Raw genomic sequence first — 18529 nt, 5'->3', positions numbered from 1 at the left:
GACTTTACTAACCGTCACTACCAGCCCTATCCTCCATCCTGCCTCTCGTCCACCTCCTTTCCTCCCCTCCTATATGCCTCAGGGTAACAGACCACCCTGTGACATCGCAGAGGATCTCCATCCCTGGCCCAGCAACGAGTAGGTTAAAACACCTGCCCCGTGGGGCGCTACACAAGTATACCTAAAATAATAGTAATTATTATTTATTTTAGAGCACCATTGATCCCACTGTGCTGTACGTGAGAAGGGGTTAAGTATGAATTGATGCTGTTTTGAAGGCAAAGTGTGGTCATGCCAAATATTGATTTGATTTTAGGTTTTCTTTTATTCATTCACTTTGCATTTTGTTAACTGATAAGAATAAACTGTTAACATTTCTATTTTTTAGAACGTTATTGCTTTTCAGCATTTTCTTTAACATATGTCGGGAAAAGTCAGGAGGCTCCTTACTCAAACATTAGGTGGCCAGTCCCACTCAAGCTCAATTGGATTTGCAGGCCTATTACAAATCAAATACCTATGTATGTTGAGTAGAGATGTATGCTTGCTTTTAATAGTTTGTCTATGCTGTTAAAAAATAGAAAAGTAACAGTTACGTCTAATATTGTTCCTTTCCCTTTGGTAGTGTGGTCCAGCATATACCTTCTGATAAAGATGCTTCCAGAATTTGCAATTCCTGGCTTGTTTGGTGGAAGTCCATTATTAACACTGATGACTACATGAAGTATATATCCACACAGGTATGTGAAATGTGTCAAAAAAGATTTCAAGGGAACCTGCTACCATGACGCTGCATTCAATCTGCAGGCATCATGTTGTAGAGCAGGATGAAGCTCAGTATATTAATACATAGAAAGGATTCATAATAATCTGTGATTTAACCTTTAGTGACTGCCAATATGTATTTTTACTGACCTGAGATATATAAGAGAATACAGAAATTTCAGCCCTACGTGTCTTATCTCACAGTTTGTTTTTGTTTACCTGCAGTGTTGGTATAAGCCTTTTATCGTTATCATTAATGGGTCTCAGCTGACTCCGCCCTTTCTGTGATTAGCAGCTTCTGTCTATGGATATGTACACTGACAGCTGATGTGGGAGGGGGCAGCTCTCTCATCATACATCGTTGAACTCAGGATCCTTTTGCCTACATTATGCTGCTCTTAGATGGGGTAGCAAAAACCTGCTGACAGATTCCCTTTAACCCTCCGTCCCATACAATATCGGTTCTAACGAGTTCACATACAATGTGACTGTCAGGCTAGAAAAATACCTATAATATCTAATGTTTGCAATTTCAGTGCTCTAAAAGTGATCAGTGACCTTCATAGGGATGTAATAAAAGAGACTACACATAATCAGGTGCAAAAAAACCCATTTACTTAACATAAAACTAATAACTCTGAAATACAAACATTTCAAAACTCCCGCCAAATAGTCCCCAGTTCGACTACCTTAAGTACTATTAAACACATATTCAATCAGAATTAGATCCTGAAGTTTCCCCAGAAAAATTACACTTGCAGAGCATGTGATGAATAAAAACATAAACTACCAACCTTATTGAGTGTGACGTGTTCACATACAATGAGCCTGAGAGATTAGCGCAGTTATATTTGTCCTCCTGAAGCTCTGCAATCCAACTGTGGTATGAGGTTTCACAGAGCTGCTAGAGACAGGAGACTACCTGGAGGGAGGGGATTTCCTCACAATCTGGTGAGGAAGGAGAAATGAAAGTAAAAGACATGTGCCTGTCAGGCCTATTGTATGTGATGGAGGGTTAAAGCAAAGTGCCACACATTTTGTAGATTTAGGGCTCGGGAATAGGACCCGTACAACAATACCTGGAGCTTGCACCTTGAGCTTCCATGCAGAGCCATACAATCTCATCAGGAAAACAATATTAAGTGGCCAAACAACTTTATTCTGCGGTCGCAGACAAGCTCAGGAACAGTGGGGAGAGGAGGGGTGCAGGGAAAGGGAGCGGACGACTTTCCTTCTCTACATTACCGAAAACAATATTTTGTCAATGAGATTCTGGTCAAATTTTGTTTTAATGAGTTTGTGTGTTCCTTTTCAGGATCTGGATTACTTAAAGGTAATATACCATCTATACAACAGCGATTCTGAGGATGAAGAGGAAAACATGGCAGCCAAGGTGAAGAGAGAAGAACAGAAAAGGTCTGAAAAGTGTGGATGTCACCTGTTATAATGCCCCTAAAAGAAATCCTTATTACCCTGAATGGAAAAGAACCAAAATCTAAATTAAAAAGTCTTGGGGAATAATATAGCCAGTTAGTTCTCTCTAATTATGATTACAGTCAAGCAGAATTGTATCCTTTAAAAGGAATTTGTCACCAACTTAGTCTGAGAGCAGCATAATGTAGAGACAAAGACCATGATTCCAGTGATATGTCACTTATTGTTCTGCTTGCTGTACGTTTGATAAAATCACTATTTTATCAGCATGAGATTATCATCTTTGGACTAGTAAACTTGCTGCCTGGTAGTCAAGCATATTCATAAGGTCTATATAACCCCCTCCCACCACCACCACCGATTGGCAAATTACTGTGTACACTACATGGGCAGAAAACTGCTAATCAGTGGTGGCGGGGTGGAGTTACACAGAGCTCAGCATTCAGATAACTGCTATGTAAGCAGCTATTCCTTGCACCACTGGTTGTGGTACTTGGTACTGTGACGCCCTGGACCCCAGGGGTCACAGTTAATTACACCAGCCGCATACACACACACCCCCACCCCCCTGTGAGGTCACACACATGTCACCCGATTGGGAGACCTGATGCCTCCCCCAGGGCAGGTAGAGCACACCAGGTGGGCGGAGTCAGGCGGAAAGACACGCCCACCGAGGAGACTACTGTCCTGGGGTAGGAAGTTCAAAGAAAGCAAGTTTAGAGTTGACAGTGACAGGAGGTGAAAAAGGAGAGAGACTGTCAGGGACCTGGGTAGGAGCCTGGGCCCCTTGGAAAACGTCAGGCAGGCAGGCGGTGGTGGCCTTCTGCAGGAGTACCGGTACCGCAACCGGTGGAACCGTACGGACCGGGCTTGGGTTGGAGCCCGCCGGTCCTGAACCGGGGAGTCAAACGTGTACCGGAGCACCAACAGAAGGGTACTCAGACCCCGTCCTAGCTTAGAAGCCACTGAGTATAGGCAAATTGACTGATTGCTGGCCGGACCTCATGGGTTCATCCACAACCAAAATCCCGAAAGAAGGCAAAAGCCCACCGAGACCGGGTGAGCACCACCGCCAAGGGCCAGACACCCGACGGGCCAGCGCCTGCGGGCAACCGAGGGCTCCTCCGGCAGCTCAACGCTCAACCACTGCTTAGGCAGGGGGGCCGAAACACAAACATCCAGAGGTGCACGGGAAAAGGGGTCACCATCAGCAGCCGGCCGCGGGGACCGACCACTACCGAACTTTGGTTTACCACTGACTCAGTGTGAATTAATCGTGAGTACACCAGTGTCATCCCGGCACGACACACTGCACCGCAGCACGGCGCCCTGCACCCCGACTACAACAACCACCAAACCTTACAGTCCCCCACCGGGCCCCGGGACACACCGCCCCTACCCACGGAGGGGCTAACATCTCGGCTGCAGCCGCAACACCGATCCCGGACGAGCCCGCCATTACCTAAGCCACAGCGGTGGTGCTTCTCCCGTCACCACGACCCGTGGGTGGCGTCACGACCCGTTACACGACCACCATCCTCCCACCGAGAGTGACGTGGCCCCTGGTCCGGAGGCGCTCGTGCCACCGACAACCCGAGCACGGACCTCGAGCGGCTCGGCCCGAGCAAGCGGAGGAAGCGGCCGGGCCCCTCTCAGGACGGTACAGTACAGCCTTCCATTGGTTGTAAGCTTGCAATAAGTACCATAGATTCCAAGGCACAGAAACTCCTTCTCTATTTAGAAAATATCTTTATTGGACCCAGCATACGCTGAAGAGAAATACAAAAATTTGCAACGTTTCAGCCAACACAGGGCCTTTATCAAGCCATTAAAAGGTGCACATACTGCCCCTACATTATGTTGCTCTCAGACGGGGTAGCAAATACCTGGTGACAGATTCCCATTAATTTTATGTCTCTGTGCAGATTTCATGTTCTGTATTTGATTAATGTAAAAACTGATAATATATATATATTTTTTTTTTTTTAAATCAGATCTTTTTTTATTAAATCATTAGGGATCAATACAGAGAGTATTTCACTTTTCATATAACTGATAACAATAAACAGATAAACACATGTGATTTATAAATCAGGTTCTTTCTCTGCATATATGTAAATATAATAGAGTTCTCAAATCATAATTATATTATATAGCTTGAGACTACAAACCTCGTGGCTCTACAAATAAACAAAACTTAAATTATGCAATAATGCCGCAGACTAACAGGAACACCTCCTCCATCAGCCGTGTCGCTCCACATCATATTGCTATACTCTCCCGCCCCTCCCTCTCCGTGCAGTCATCCATGAAACCATTCCAGTCCTCTCTCACCTCTTGATAATATATATATTTATTAAAGTTTTAGCCCGTAATTTGGACATAGTAAAAAATGTGATGAGCATTTTAAGCTTTTTTTAGATGGTGGTTGATGTGCAGAAGTATAGGAGTGCAGTATAGAAAAGTAATAGAAGAAGGATGTTAAGTTGTACAAGGAAGCCACATTATTAGTTTCACAACAAAATAACAGACCTTGTGGGTTTCCTGTCTAAATTATTTTAAAAGGGCTGTTGGGACTTTGATGGCACATCCTTAAGATAGGTCATTAAATATCTGATCAGGGGTGGTGTGACAACTGGCACCCCCTCCAATTAGATGACCATGGTGCCAATGGAGGTCAGACGTGCTCAGTTACGGAGCTGCACAACACAGCCAAATTAGCAGACAGAGTGTCCTGGAGGAATCTGATGCTGTTCACACTGCAGAATGACACTCCATATTATGCCTTTTCTGGTGCGTGTAAGTTGCACAGACCGGCTCAGGCGTCGACAAGCTGTGTGCTCATTAGTGATCGGGCTTGCAGGAGTTAATCTCTGCTAGCTTGCTGGATACTTCTTGGATCACATGTTGTGGGAGACTTATCACAGTTACTCCCTGCCTTTTTAAGATGGTGGAGCCTGTCTTCCCACGCCGACTATAGCCTTTGCTAAACTGGTCAGTGTGCTGATGTGTTCCAGTGTGCTGTAGAAATCATCTCGTCGTCTGGTTATTTCTTCCCTGCTTTTTATTTCCTCCTTATCATATATTGTTTTTAATCTCCGTGTGTGCTAGCTGTGTGATGCAGTTTTTAGTTTTCCCATTTGTCTATGTCTGTGAGTTCAGCCACTCCTGTCCCAGTTCATTCCCGGAGTGGGGGAATGGGTGTATAAGATCAGGGCTTGCTAGGAGTAAGGTAAGGAAGGCGGACCAGACATCTTCACCATTAGAGGTATCTCTGGTATTGGGGACAGCTAGGGACCCCTATCCTGTTGGCCAGTCAAGGTGGCCCAGTCCCCTGTTAACTCCTTACACCCAGTGACATTATAATCAGCCAAAACATTTAATTCCAGCATAGACCGGGTTGCTGAACTAGTGAGATGGTTGCAGACCATGTCTCTTCAGGTGGCTGAATTAAGGGAGTAAGTATAGCAGCATGCACAGCCTGTCACACTTGAGCAATCTGTCCGGTCACTGGACCATCTGAACCTAAACTGCCTCTTCATGAGAGATTTTCAGGGGAGCGTAGACAGTTTGTTGCTTTTAGGGAGGCATATAAGTGGTATTTTTGGTTACGTCCCCAAGCCTCTGTGGGTGATATACAGCGGGAGGGGGATTATGTCTCACTTTTGAGTGGGGACCTACAGGCATAGGCCTTTTCCCTACCCACTGATTCCCCTGTTTTTCTTACGGTGGATGGGTTTTTCTCAGCACTTGGTCTCATTTATGATGATCCGGATAAAACATCTTTTGCTGAGGCAAAAATCTGTTCACTGTAACAGTGGAATCGACCTGTAAAGGATTATTGCTCTGAGATCCGGCTCTGGTCTGTGGAATAACCCTGCGCTTAAAAGCCAATTTATTTCAGGGTGTATCTGGGAGGATCAAAGAGGCGTTGGTCATGTATGAAACTCCTCCATCCCTTGAGTCTGTTATGTAGCTATTAATCCGGATTGATCGCCGTTTCAGGCAAAGATCACATAATACCAGGACTCTCTGGGAAGGGGTATCGGTATTGTTTTACCTCCAGAGACCACACTCGAGCCTTTGCAGCATAGAGGGACATCCCATGTGAGGATAGGCTTTTCCTCAGCTAAAATTGAGGTAGCTTGTTTTTGTTATGGCAAAATGGGTCAGTTTGTTGGTGTTTGCCCCTCTGTGCCCAATGTCTACGCATTTCCTCCACCATGGTGTCTCAGTGTTTCTTACCTGCCAGGGTTAAGCTAAGGGGCTAGGAAGTCCCTATTAAGGTTTTTCTAGATAGTGGTTCTGGGTTCAACATAATCAATGAACAGTTTGCTCCCTCTTCCAGGTAAGGAGTGAACGAGTTATCTAGTCCTGTCTGGATTTTTGACATTGACTCGTCACCTATCTCCCAAGGGGTTTATTAGGGAGTGTTTAGAGGAGTTGGAACTCCGCATAGGGGTACTGAAGTAGGAACACATTACATGCTATGTTCTCAAAGATCTTCTGAAAAAAATTGTGTTAGGCTCCCCTTGGTTTACATTACATAACTCTGTTGTTGACTAGAAGACCCAGTACATAATTAAATGGAGCTCTTACTGTAACAAACACCATCTAGGGACCTGTATATCAGCAATAACCACTAGTACCCCGGATCCGTTCTAAAAAAAAATGCTGTCAGGTAGCTTATTAACCCTTCAGCTTCTTTTCAGGAAATAATGCATGGTGGCTTGAGCGGAAAGATATATGTTCTTATACCAACTAAATGTTGCTAAGTTCTGAACAGGTCACTATAGCAGGCAGATTCTAAGGCCGTTATTTGGCCCTGATTTGCCTTGGAAACCATCAGGACCACACAATCTTGATCTCAGGATGCCAATGGGGTTAAAGAGAGGCTTTATTATTTTTTTTAACGGCCTTCAGCTTGATCTTGAGCCATGGTGATTTGATGGATGAACGCTTTGTAGGAAGACCGATCTTGTACAACCCTAGATAGGGCCACCAGGGTCTTCTTTGACATTATCTTGATAGTATCATGCCATTGGGTTGCTGGTCTTCCTCTTTGCCTTGTTCCTCCTATTTTTCTGACCATTATGTACTTCTGTGATTGCTCTCTTCATATGAGGTGTTCGAAGTAGGCAAGTTTTAGCTTGTTGATCCTTGCTTCGAGGGACATGTGTGGTTTGTTTGGTCCAAAATTGATTTGTTTGTTCTTCTTGCCATCCGTGGTATAGATAACATCTTTCTCCAGCACCACATTTCAAAGGCGTAATTTCGAGGTTGAAGTGATATCTACATCTGATTATTGTTACGACTCGCCTTTTGGTTCGGAATAAAGAAATATCTGTATGGAAAAACTATGGATAGCATGTGAGGCCCCGAATCATTATTTCTTATTCCTTGTCTTATCCAGACTATAGTAAAGTCGTTGGTTGTTGGCTCTTGGGATCCTGATTTGTAATGCTTAGCTTTCACACATAGATTGCTTTATCCTGCTGGAGTAATATTATTTATACCACCGAGTCTTTACTAATCAGATGGGAACACTTTACCAGCAGCAGCTGAAAGGTTTTTATTTTTTAATACATCCACGGGGCTGAGATTGTTCAGAACATTTGTACTTTGTGTTAATTAAAAACCCCCGTGGAACAAGGGAAAGCTTTTAGATTGTAGCGTTCTTATTGTTTTCTCTTCTGCATTGCCCCTGCCAAATTAATTTGTCAGATACAGCGGGGGGTTCATAACAGGGCTGCATTTATTTTATTCATAGTCAAATAATTGTGTGCTTGGTGCTAATAACAAATATTCAACTTATTTTCTACAGGCAACGTGACAAAAAGCTCGCTGATCTTAGAGAACAGAAGCAACGCTATTTACCGGGCATGTGGAATGTCAACAGTGTCATGCTTGGGGGTCTCGGATCAGAACCACCTTTACAGGGTAATCTCTTCTTTTCATTACAATTTACCTATGAGTCACCACAGTTAATTTCTATTGCGTTTTATAGAGATTGTTTAGTTTAGAAAACCCATTTTCAAGTAATCTATTGCGGATTTCTGAGTTACGAAAGTCCGCCATTCTCCAATGTGGAGAACAACTGCAAAGGGGAGAACACAAGGCACATAAAACTTTAGTATTTGGATATATGTGATACATTAGGAAAAAAATACTTGTCATAAGGACACTTAATATAGACAAGTGTTATATGTGGTTCTTTACATATTGCCACAGTGCGTCAAGTCAACTTCTGTTTTTTAAACCATCCGTGTTCCATTGGCCCTACCAGCACATGTAGGGTCACTGTCACGGACGTATTACGTGTGACAGACAGTCATTTGGCCATAGAAGGTCACAGCGTCTGACTGCGCAGAATGCTCCCTGACTTTCCATTATTCCTCATGTCAGTATTCATTGGTATAAGTAGCTTTCCTGCTGGATTCATCCCTCTCCCTTTTGGACCCAGCTGGAGCTCGATTTCCACCCAGCTGTTGATTGTCAGTATTCCCTTGGTGTTTAAATACCCCTTCCTTCCTTTGGACTGTGCTAGTGATATTTTCAGTTCCTTCAAGCCGAGGTTGGAAGCTGGTGGTCTGTTCTCCTTTGTGGTATAATTGCTGAAAGCTCTGCTGAACTTCTATCTGAGTCATCTAATGATAAGTAGATGATGCTTTTCCCCGTGTGTCCCACTTGTGTCTTCTATAGTGTTTAGTGGGGTTGACGAAGAGCTCATCCCATCCGTTCCCTATTTAGGGTGCAGCATTAGGTCAGGTATCCAGCTCGGCACATAAGTGTGGAACCTATCTAGGATGGTGAGAGACCCCAGGGACCAGCAGTAGGTTTGGTCAGGGGTCACCGTCTTCCCTCTCCCTAGACACAGGGTTTCCCTTCCCTTCCCTTTCGCTGTGACAGTCACATTTCTTATTGAAGACTGCAAAATAGTAGAGATTTGTCAGCATGCTAAGGCTAAGTACACACGACCATATAAAAAAATCATCTGATTTTCATCCCAAAAAATGCACATTTTCATCTGTATTGTCATCGATATTGCATTTGTTTTTTTTCTACATCAGCAGTGAATAAAATTTACAAGACCACATACAATTTCCCATGTTAAGAATTGCAATACAGCCATAAAAAGTGTATGCAAATCAGGTGATCCGTATGAGATCCATTTTTTTTGGCCATCCATAGACTTGAATAGGTGAGTCTTCTCTCAAATACTGATGAGACTAGTACATTCTGCAGTTCTTTTTTCATGCGGACACGCTGTTCATGTAAGAAAAGAACAAAATGATCATCTGAACAGCCCAATTGAATCAGATAGATCCTAGTACTGTACGTGTGATGACGTTTTTTTCCAGCAAGCACTCAACACAGCAAAAATACAGCCTAACATTTGAGCTTTTTGCATCAATAGCTAACCATACCAAACATTAATATGCACCCAATATTTAATGAACTTAATGTCCGAGGCTAAAGTTTCTTTCTCGTACTCAAAGCTCAAACATTAAGTTTTGCAAGTTATACCCTATCTCCATGAAATTTCCTGATTGCTGGAGGTCTGATCAATAGAGCCCTCATTGATCCTAAGAACAGGGCTATCTATTCATTCTCTTTGGGACTATAAGAGCCTAAACATTGCTTGGATTTCTCTGGCAGTCCCATAAAGAATGAAAAGAAGGAAGATGTCAATATTCCACTTCCTCTTCATTCAGATTGAGCTCTGCAGAGCCCTGTTCTCAGGATCGGTGGGATTCCTAGCTATCAGGATAAGGGAATTATTTCCAAAACTGGTACAATAACTTTAATGCTGTATTTTAACTAAAAAGTTCTAAGGACTGCTTTCAAAGAAAACTGCTATTCAGTAATACAACCCCTAGCAAAATTTATAGACTCACTTGGTTCATTCAGTTGTTTACTTTTGTTTAAAAAAAAGCAGATCACAGACATGGCACAAAACTAAAGTCACTTCAAATGGCAACTTTCTGGCTTTAAGAAACACTAAAAAAATCATGAAAACATAATGTGCTAGCCAGTAACTGTTACTTTTCAAGACCAAACAGGGGGGAAAAATTATGGAATCACTCAATTATAAGGAAAAAATTATGGAATCATGAAAAAAAAACAAACAAAAGAACACTCCAATACATCATTAGTATTTTGTTGTACCACCTCTGGCTTTTATACCAGCTTGCAGTCTCTGAGGCATGGATTTAATGAGTGACAAACAGTACTCTTCATCAATCTGGCTCCAACTTTCTCTGATTGCTGTTGCCAGATCAGCTTTACAGGTTGGAGCCTTGTCATGGACCATTTTCTTCAACTTCCACCAAAGATTTTCAATTAGATTGAGATCCGGACTATTTGCAGGCCATGTCATTGACCTTATGCGTCTTCTTTCAAGGAATGTTTTCACAGTTTTTTCTCTATGGCAGGATGCATTATCATCTTGATAAATGATTTCATCATCCCCAAACATCCTTTCAATTGATGGGATAAGAAAAGTGTCCAAAATTTCAATGTAAACTTGGGCATTTATTGACGATGTAATGACAGCCATCTCCCCAGTGCCTTTACCTCACATGCAGCCCCATATCATCAATGACTGTGGAAATTTACATGTTCTCTTCAGGCAGTCATCTTTTTATTGTTTAGCTTTTTTGTATGTAAATTCTATTTCCTTTAGGAGATTTCTTACAGTTCAGTCACAGACATTGATAGTTTCCTCCCATTCGTTCCTCATTTGTTTTGTTGTGCATTTCCTTTTTTTTGAGACATATTGCTTTCATTTTCCTGTCTTGACGCTTTGATGTCTTCCTTGGTCTACCAGTATGTTTGCCTTTAACAACCTTCCCATGTTGTTTGTATTTGGTCCAGATTTTAGACACAGCTGACTGTGAACAACCAATATCTTTTGCAACATTGCATGATGATTTACACTCTTTTAAGAGTTTGATAATCATCTCCTTTGTTTCAATTGACATCTCTTGTGTTGGAGCCATGATTCATGTCAGTGCACTCAGTGCAACAGCTCTCCAAGGTGTGATCACTCCTTTTTAGATGCAGACTAACGAGCAGATCTTATTTGATGCAGGTGTTAGTTTTGGGAATGAAAATTTACAGTGTGATTCCATAATTTTTTCCTCATAATTGAGTGATTCCATAATTTCCCCCCCTGTTTGGTCTTGAAAAGTACCCGTTACTGGCTAGCACATTATGCTTTCATGATTGTTTTTTTAGTGTTTCTTAAAGCCAGAAAGTTGCCTTTGAAATGACTTTAGTTTTGTGCCATGTTTGTGATCTGCTTTTTTTAAACAAAAGTAAACAACTGAATGAACTTCATCAGAGCCAGGTGATTCCATAATTTTTGCCAGGGGTTGTATATGTGAAAGACAAGTCTGCAAATAGCATTATGAACCTTCCCAGCACCTGCAAATCAAACCTCGCTGCCCGGAGGAAAAGAAATATGGTTTTCACAAAAAATTCTCATTCATTTTATAGCAAGATCTGGATTCTGTGAAATTTCCCTACAAAGGAAAGCAGCATGAACGTCAGAGACCTGTTCTTCAAAGCAAACAAACTTACACCCCCACCACCCACTATAGGAATTAAAGCCTGTCAAACCTGCCAGAAGGAGTGGAATCAGCTACCTCTCAATTTTATATGGGGGCCTCCCAATCCTCAAAAAAAAAAGTTTAGGTAATTGAAACTGTAGCACCCATGGGGCAGGGGTTCAATACTCCTCGCTGGGCCGGTGATGTCGGTTCCAGTGATGTCACTGGTGGTCCTGCCCGGTTTGTGCCCCGAGGTGTCCACAATAAAAGGTGCGATAGGTTGGGAATGTTTGTCGTGACGCCACCTGCAGTACACGGCCAGAGATTAGCCACTGTTGCTGTCCTCCGGGGCGGATGGTAGCAGCAGCAAAGATGGTTTCGTTCTGCACAGGTGGAGCGAGCCCCGTGGAGGTGATGGGGAGATAGTGGCCATTGGCGCCGAAGCGCGGGGTGCTTGCAATAAAGTAGTTACACGGCAATTGTGGTTCCAGGTCTTTTACTCACATTTCTTAGATTGCCCGGAGACACCGATCTCCGCTGCGAATAAGCTCCAGCCGATCCAGTGTAAGTCAAAGGTCAGAACCCGTATGGTAGTCTGTGGGCCCTTCCTCCTTGTGCTTTTTAGTGTGGATCCCTGTGACCTGAAGTACCTGGGGACCTCGGTGTAGTGTTAAAGTTCCTGTCCCGTCTGCAGGTGCCGCGGGTCCGTGGTGGGACCTGACTGTAATCACGACTCCGGACCCTATGTAGCACTGTACTCTGGGAACTGTGGTGGCCAGAGGGACATGCAATCCCCCTGTCCTGCAGATTCTGGTGATCCAACGTGAAGTCTGTTCCACTCTAGGGCTCTGCACCCTGAATAGCGCCGGTTCCAAGGCAGCAATTACGCTCTCCCCTCGGCAACCGTGTTTCTCCTGTGTCCCATAGGAGCTACCGGTCAGCCAGCTCCACCACTGTCCATCAAACTTAGATAATGGTATAATGCCTCAAGCATATGGAAAAATATTGGAATATACAATGAAAAATGCTACTTGCTAATTTGAACATGTGAATAATGAATTGCATACCTGCCATGAATATTAGGAAAAAGGAGATATTTAGCAATCGCATTGATCAATGTAACTGAGCCCCAAGACCTCGTCAAGGTATATCTCTATATTGGGGTCCCTAGCTCTGTGACCCTGTGTGTCATCTCATTGCAATTAAAAACTGCTGTGGGTGGAGAGGGGTAACTAAGGACTTTCTTATATAGGAGATGGAAAAAACATGGCCGAAAGGGGCGGAGCTGTGTTCACATTCAGAAAAAAAAAACTACATATAACTGAATAGGATAACTGAAGTGAGCACTAATATATATATATATATATATATATATATTATGAGTGCAAGCCAAACAATACATACTATACAAGGATAAGGCTGCACGTCAAACTTAGATAATGGTATAATGCCTCAAGCATATGGAAAAATATTGGAATATACAATGAAAAATGCTACTTGCTAATTTGAACATGTGAATAATGAATTGCATACCTGCCATGAATATTAGGAAAAAGGAGATATTTAGCAATCGCATTGATCAATGTAACTGAGCCCCAAGACCTCGTCAAGGTATATCTCTATATTGGGGTCCCTAGCTCTGTGACCCTAACTGTGTGTCATCTCATTGCAATTAAAAACTGCTGTGGGTGGAGAGGGGTAACTAAAGACTTTCTTATATAGGAGATGGAAAAAACATGGCCGAAAGGGGTGGAGCTGGGTTCACATTCAGAAAAAAAAAAAAACTACATATAACTGAATAGGATAACTGAAGTGAGCACTAATATATATATACTAGAAGGTGGCCCGATTCTACGCATCGGGTATTCTAGAATTTACGTATTGTGTAGTTCATGTATGATTTTTGTTATATATATATAGAGAGATGTTGTTGTCTGTAGTTACCAAGTGTTTGTGTAGGCGCTGTACATGTTCTGGGTGTTGTCTGGGTGTGACGGGGGGTGAGAGCGGTGTTGTATGTGTGTTGCGTGTGTTGCGTTGTTTGTGGAGCGCTGTGTGTCTGTAGCGTTGTGTGTGTGTTGCGCGGTTTGTGTGTGTGTGGTGTGTTTTGGGGGGAGGTATGTTTTGTGCAATGTGTGTGTTGTGCGTTATGTGCGTATATTTGTGTGTGCCGCGGTGTTTGTGTGTTGGGTGTTGTGTGTGTGCAGCGTTGTCTGTGTGTGTGGGTGTCTGTGTAGGGCAGTTGTTTGTGGTTCCCAGTGTGTGTGTGTGTGTGTGGTGTGTTGTGCAGTGCGCGCGCGTGTGTGTGTGTGTGCATCAGCCTCTTTTCTCTCAGCCTACCTCTCCCAGCCTCCCTCCTCCCAGCCTCCCTCAGCATCAGCCTCCCTCTCCCAGCCTCCCCAGCATCAGCCTCCGCCAGCATCAGCCTCTCTCCTTCCAGCCTCCTCCAGCATCAGCCTCCCTCTCCCAGCCTTCCCCAGGATCAGCCTCTCTCCTCCCAGCCTCCGTCCTCCCAGCCTTCCCCAGCATCAGCTTTCCCCTCCCAGCCTCCCTCAGCATCAGCCTTCCCCAGCATCAGCCTCTCTCCTCCCAGCCTCAGCCTCTCTCCTTCCAGCCTCCCCCAGCATCAGCCTCTCTCCTTCCAGCTTCCCTCAGCATCAGCCTCCCCTTCCCAGCCTTCCCCAGGATCAGCCTCTCTCCTCCCAGCCTCCTTCCTCCCAGCCTCCTTCCTCCCAGCCTCCCTCAGCATCAGCCTTCTGCTCCCAGTCTCCCCCAGCATCAGCCTCCCCATGCATCAGCCTCCACCAGCATCAGCCTCTCTCCTTCCAGCCTCTCTCCTTCCAGCCTCCCCCAGCATCAGCCTCCCCTTCCCAGCCTTCCCCAGGATCAGCCTCTCTCCTCCCAGCCTCCTTCCTCCCAGCCTCCCTCTCCCAGCCTCCCTCAGCATCAGCCTTCCGCTCCCAGTCTCCCCCAGCATCAGCCTCCCCAAGCATCAGCCTCCACCAGCATCAGCCTCTCTCCTTCCAGCCTCCCCCAGCATCAGCCTCTCTCCTTCCAGCCTCCCTCAGCATCAGCCTCCCGTTCCCAGCCTTCCCCAGGATCAGCCTCTCTCCTCCCAGCCTCCTTCCTCCCAGCCTCCCTCAGCATCAGCCTTCCCCTCCCAGTCTCCCCCAGCATCAGCCTCCCCAAGCATCAGCCTCCACCAGCATTAGCCTCTCTCCTTCCAGCCTCCCCCAGCATCAGCCTCCCCAAGCATCAGCCTCCACCAGCATCAGCCTCCCTCGTCCCAGCCTCCCACTCCCAGCCTCCCCCAGCATCAGCCTCTCTCCTCCCAGCCTTCCCCATGATCAGCCTCTCTGCTCCCAGCCTCCTCCAGCACGCCGTGCTCCTCTGCCGACACTCACACACCCGATCGCACCCACTCACACACACCCGATCGCATCCACTCACACACACCCGATCGCATCCACTCACACACACCCGATCGCATCCACTCACACACACCCGATCGCATCCACTCACACACACCCGATCGCATCCACTCACACACACCCGATCGCATACACTCACACACACAGACACTGACGATATCGCACATACACGCTTATACTCACAACATCCAGGGATATCACATGCTTCTGGCCATGTGATCCTCCGGCAGGTCCTGGAAGATCACAACAGCACAGTATCGCCGCCGAGAAGCAAGCGATATCCCAGGATGTTGTGAGTATGTGGATGCGATGTGATGTGTGTGTGTGAGTGAGTGTGATCTGATTTGTGTGTGTGTATGTGTGTGCTGTTATGTGTGTGCTGTTATGTGTCTCTATTTTCCGCCGCTGCAGGACCTTGATGTGTGGATGCGATGTGATGTGTGTGTGAGGTGTGTATGAGAGTGAGTGTGAGCCGGTGTACACTGGTAACTATGATACACATCGGGTAACTAAGGGACCTTAGTTACCCGATGTGTATAATGGTTACCAGCTTTCACGGCCTCCGTGAAGATCCCAGCATCGCAAGGTTATGTGTGGCGCTGCTGGGATCCTGACGGAGCCGGTGTAGAAGCAAGCGATATCCCAGCATGTTGTGATGTGTGAGGTGTGTGTGAGAGTGAGTGTGAGAGTGAGTGTGATCTGATGTGTGTGTGTGTACTCACCTGGGAATCGGGGCTCCGTGTCAGTTGGGCCAGAGCGAGCGTGCATTGCGTGAGGGGGGCGGGGCCTGCAGAGAGCCGGGGCGAGAGGCCAATCCGTGTGGGGGGGGCGGGGCCATGGCGAGCCCAGCGGCCAATCAGCTTTGTGTCACCGTAAGGACACAATTTCGGAGCATGACAGACAGACAGATAGACAGACAGATAGACAGACAGACAGACAGACAGACAGAATAAGGCAATTATATATATAGATATATATATATATATTATGAGTGCAAGCCAAACAATACATACTATACAAGGATAAGGCTGCACATCAAACTTAGATAATGGTATAATGCCTCAAGCATATGGAAAAATATTGGAATATACAATGAAAAATGCTACTTGCTAATTTGAACATGTGAATAATGAATTGCATACCTGCCATGAATATTAGGAAAAAGGAGATATTTAGCAATCGCATTGATCAATGTAACTGAGCCCCAAGACCTCGTCAAGGTATATCTCTATATTGGGGTCCCTAGCTCTGTGACCCTAACTGTGTGTCATCTCATTGCAATTAAAAACTGCTGTGGGTGGAGAGGGGTAACTAAAGACTTTCTTATATAGGAGATGGAAAAAACATGGCCGAAAGGGGCGGAGCTGTGTTCACATTCAGAAAAAAAAAAAACTACATATAACTGAATAGGATAACTGAAGTGAGCACTAATATATATATATATATATTATGAGTGCAAGCCAAACAATACATACTATACAAGGATAAGGCTGCACATCAAACTTAGATAATGGTATAATGCCTCAAGCATATGGAAAAATATTGGAATATACAATGAAAAATGCTACTTGCTAATTTGAACATGTGAATAATGAATTGCATACCTGCCATGAATATTAGGAAAAAGGAGATATTTAGCAATCGCATTGATCAATGTAACTGAGCCCCAAGACCTCGTCAAGGTATATCTCTATATTGGGGTCCCTAGCTCTGTGACCCTAACTGTGTGTCATCTCATTGCAATTAAAAACTGCTGTGGGTGGAGCAGTTTTTAATTGCAATGAGATGACACACAGTTAGGGTCACAGAGCTAGGGACCCCAATATAGAGATATACCTTGACGAGGTCTTGGGGCTCAGTTACATTGATCAATGCGATTGCTAAATATCTCCTTTTTCCTAATATTCATGGCAGGTATGCAATTCATTATTCACATGTTCAAATTAGCAAGTAGCATTTTTCATTGTATATTCCAATATTTTTCCATATGCTTGAGACATTATACCATTATCTAAGTTTGATGTGCAGCCTTATCCTTGTATAGTATGTATTGTTTGGCTTGCACTCATAATATATATATATATTAGTGCTCACTTCAGTTATCCTATTCAGTTATATGTAGTTTTTTTTTTTTCTGAATGTGAACACAGCTCCGCCCCTTTCGGCCATGTTTTTTCCATCTCCTATATAAGAAAGTCTTTAGTTACCCCTCTCCACCCACAGCAGTTTTTAATTGCAATGAGATGACACACAGGGTCACAGAGCTAGGGACCCCAATATAGAGATATACCTTGACGAGGTCTTGGGGCTCAGTTACATTGATCAATGCGATTGCTAAATATCTCCTTTTTCCTAATATTCATGGCAGGTATGCAATTCATTATTCACATGTTCAAATTAGCAAGTAGCATTTTTCATTGTATATTCCAATATTTTTCCATATGCTTGAGGCATTATACCATTATCTACGTTTGATGTGCAGCCTTATCCTTGTATAGTATGTATTGTTTGGCTTGCACTCATAATATATATATATATTAGTGCTCACTTCAGTTATCCTATTCAGCTCCACCACTGTCGTCTCCTGCTCCTTCCAGTCTGCCCAGTCCTAACTATAGAAGCTCTTAAGCACTCTCTATAACGACCATGTTGTTCTGAGTCTCAGACTATTCTAAAGTGAAAATGTCTGTGTGTTCCCTACTCCCTCAGTGCGGCCCCCACCTTCCTGATGACTCACTAGTGGTTGTCCCACCAACTGGGAATTTTTCAGGCTGGCTGACTTCCTGAGTTGTGTAACTGGCTGGGTGTCTATGTGAATATTGTATAAGTGAAAACCAGTGGTTAACCTCTTCCTTACCCAGGATGAGCATTGCACCTTAAGTCAGATGCAATACCCTGTGGCGACTGAGCCTCAGGGGCGCCACAAAACATTTGTGCTTGGCAGATTGAAAACAAAGAATTCAATATTTTTTATTATTACAGCTAGAAACTACAAAATGTACTCTTTCTTCTAATTATACCTATTAGTCTTGTAATTCACCTTTGAAGGCAAACTGTCTTCCTCTTTTTCTTGCAGATGTGGAATGTGAAATAAAGGAATCAATAGATACCCTAAAAGAGGTAATAGTGAAATAAGTTGTGAAATAAGTTAATTGGTAAGTGTGACACCCACGTGTTAGAAGGATCACACTATTTTTGTTTTAGGCTGATTACAGAAGTGCTCATGAAAAAAAAAACATTTCTATTCGTGGCACAGATATTGATGCAGCTGTAATTTTTGCAACAAAACTGAGGTTCTTGTGGACAGTCAAAGGTTGTCCCACACCCCGTACCTAATTTCTGACC

The 18529-nt window shown here is 44.2% G+C and overlaps 1 protein-coding gene across 2 annotated transcripts in view; it reads left to right on the top strand.

Annotated features, from left to right (window-relative positions):
* Window positions 1-18529, top strand: part of CCDC87 (coiled-coil domain containing 87) — a 99369-nt gene that overhangs the window by 65014 nt on the left and 15826 nt on the right. For both annotated transcript variants that reach the window (XM_075344682.1, XM_075344683.1), the window contains exons 14-17: window positions 626-740; window positions 2081-2181; window positions 8024-8139; window positions 18261-18304. In XM_075344682.1, coding sequence (XP_075200797.1) covers window positions 626-740; window positions 2081-2181; window positions 8024-8139; window positions 18261-18304 — 376 coding nt within the window. The remainder of the gene's footprint in view (window positions 1-625; window positions 741-2080; window positions 2182-8023; window positions 8140-18260; window positions 18305-18529) is intronic.

Source organism: Anomaloglossus baeobatrachus, chromosome 4, assembly GCF_048569485.1.
Source record: "Anomaloglossus baeobatrachus isolate aAnoBae1 chromosome 4, aAnoBae1.hap1, whole genome shotgun sequence".
Classification (NCBI taxonomy): domain Eukaryota; kingdom Metazoa; phylum Chordata; class Amphibia; order Anura; family Aromobatidae; genus Anomaloglossus; species Anomaloglossus baeobatrachus.
Note: the sequence above shows the minus strand (reverse complement) of the source record. Positions and strands in the feature narration are given on the sequence as shown.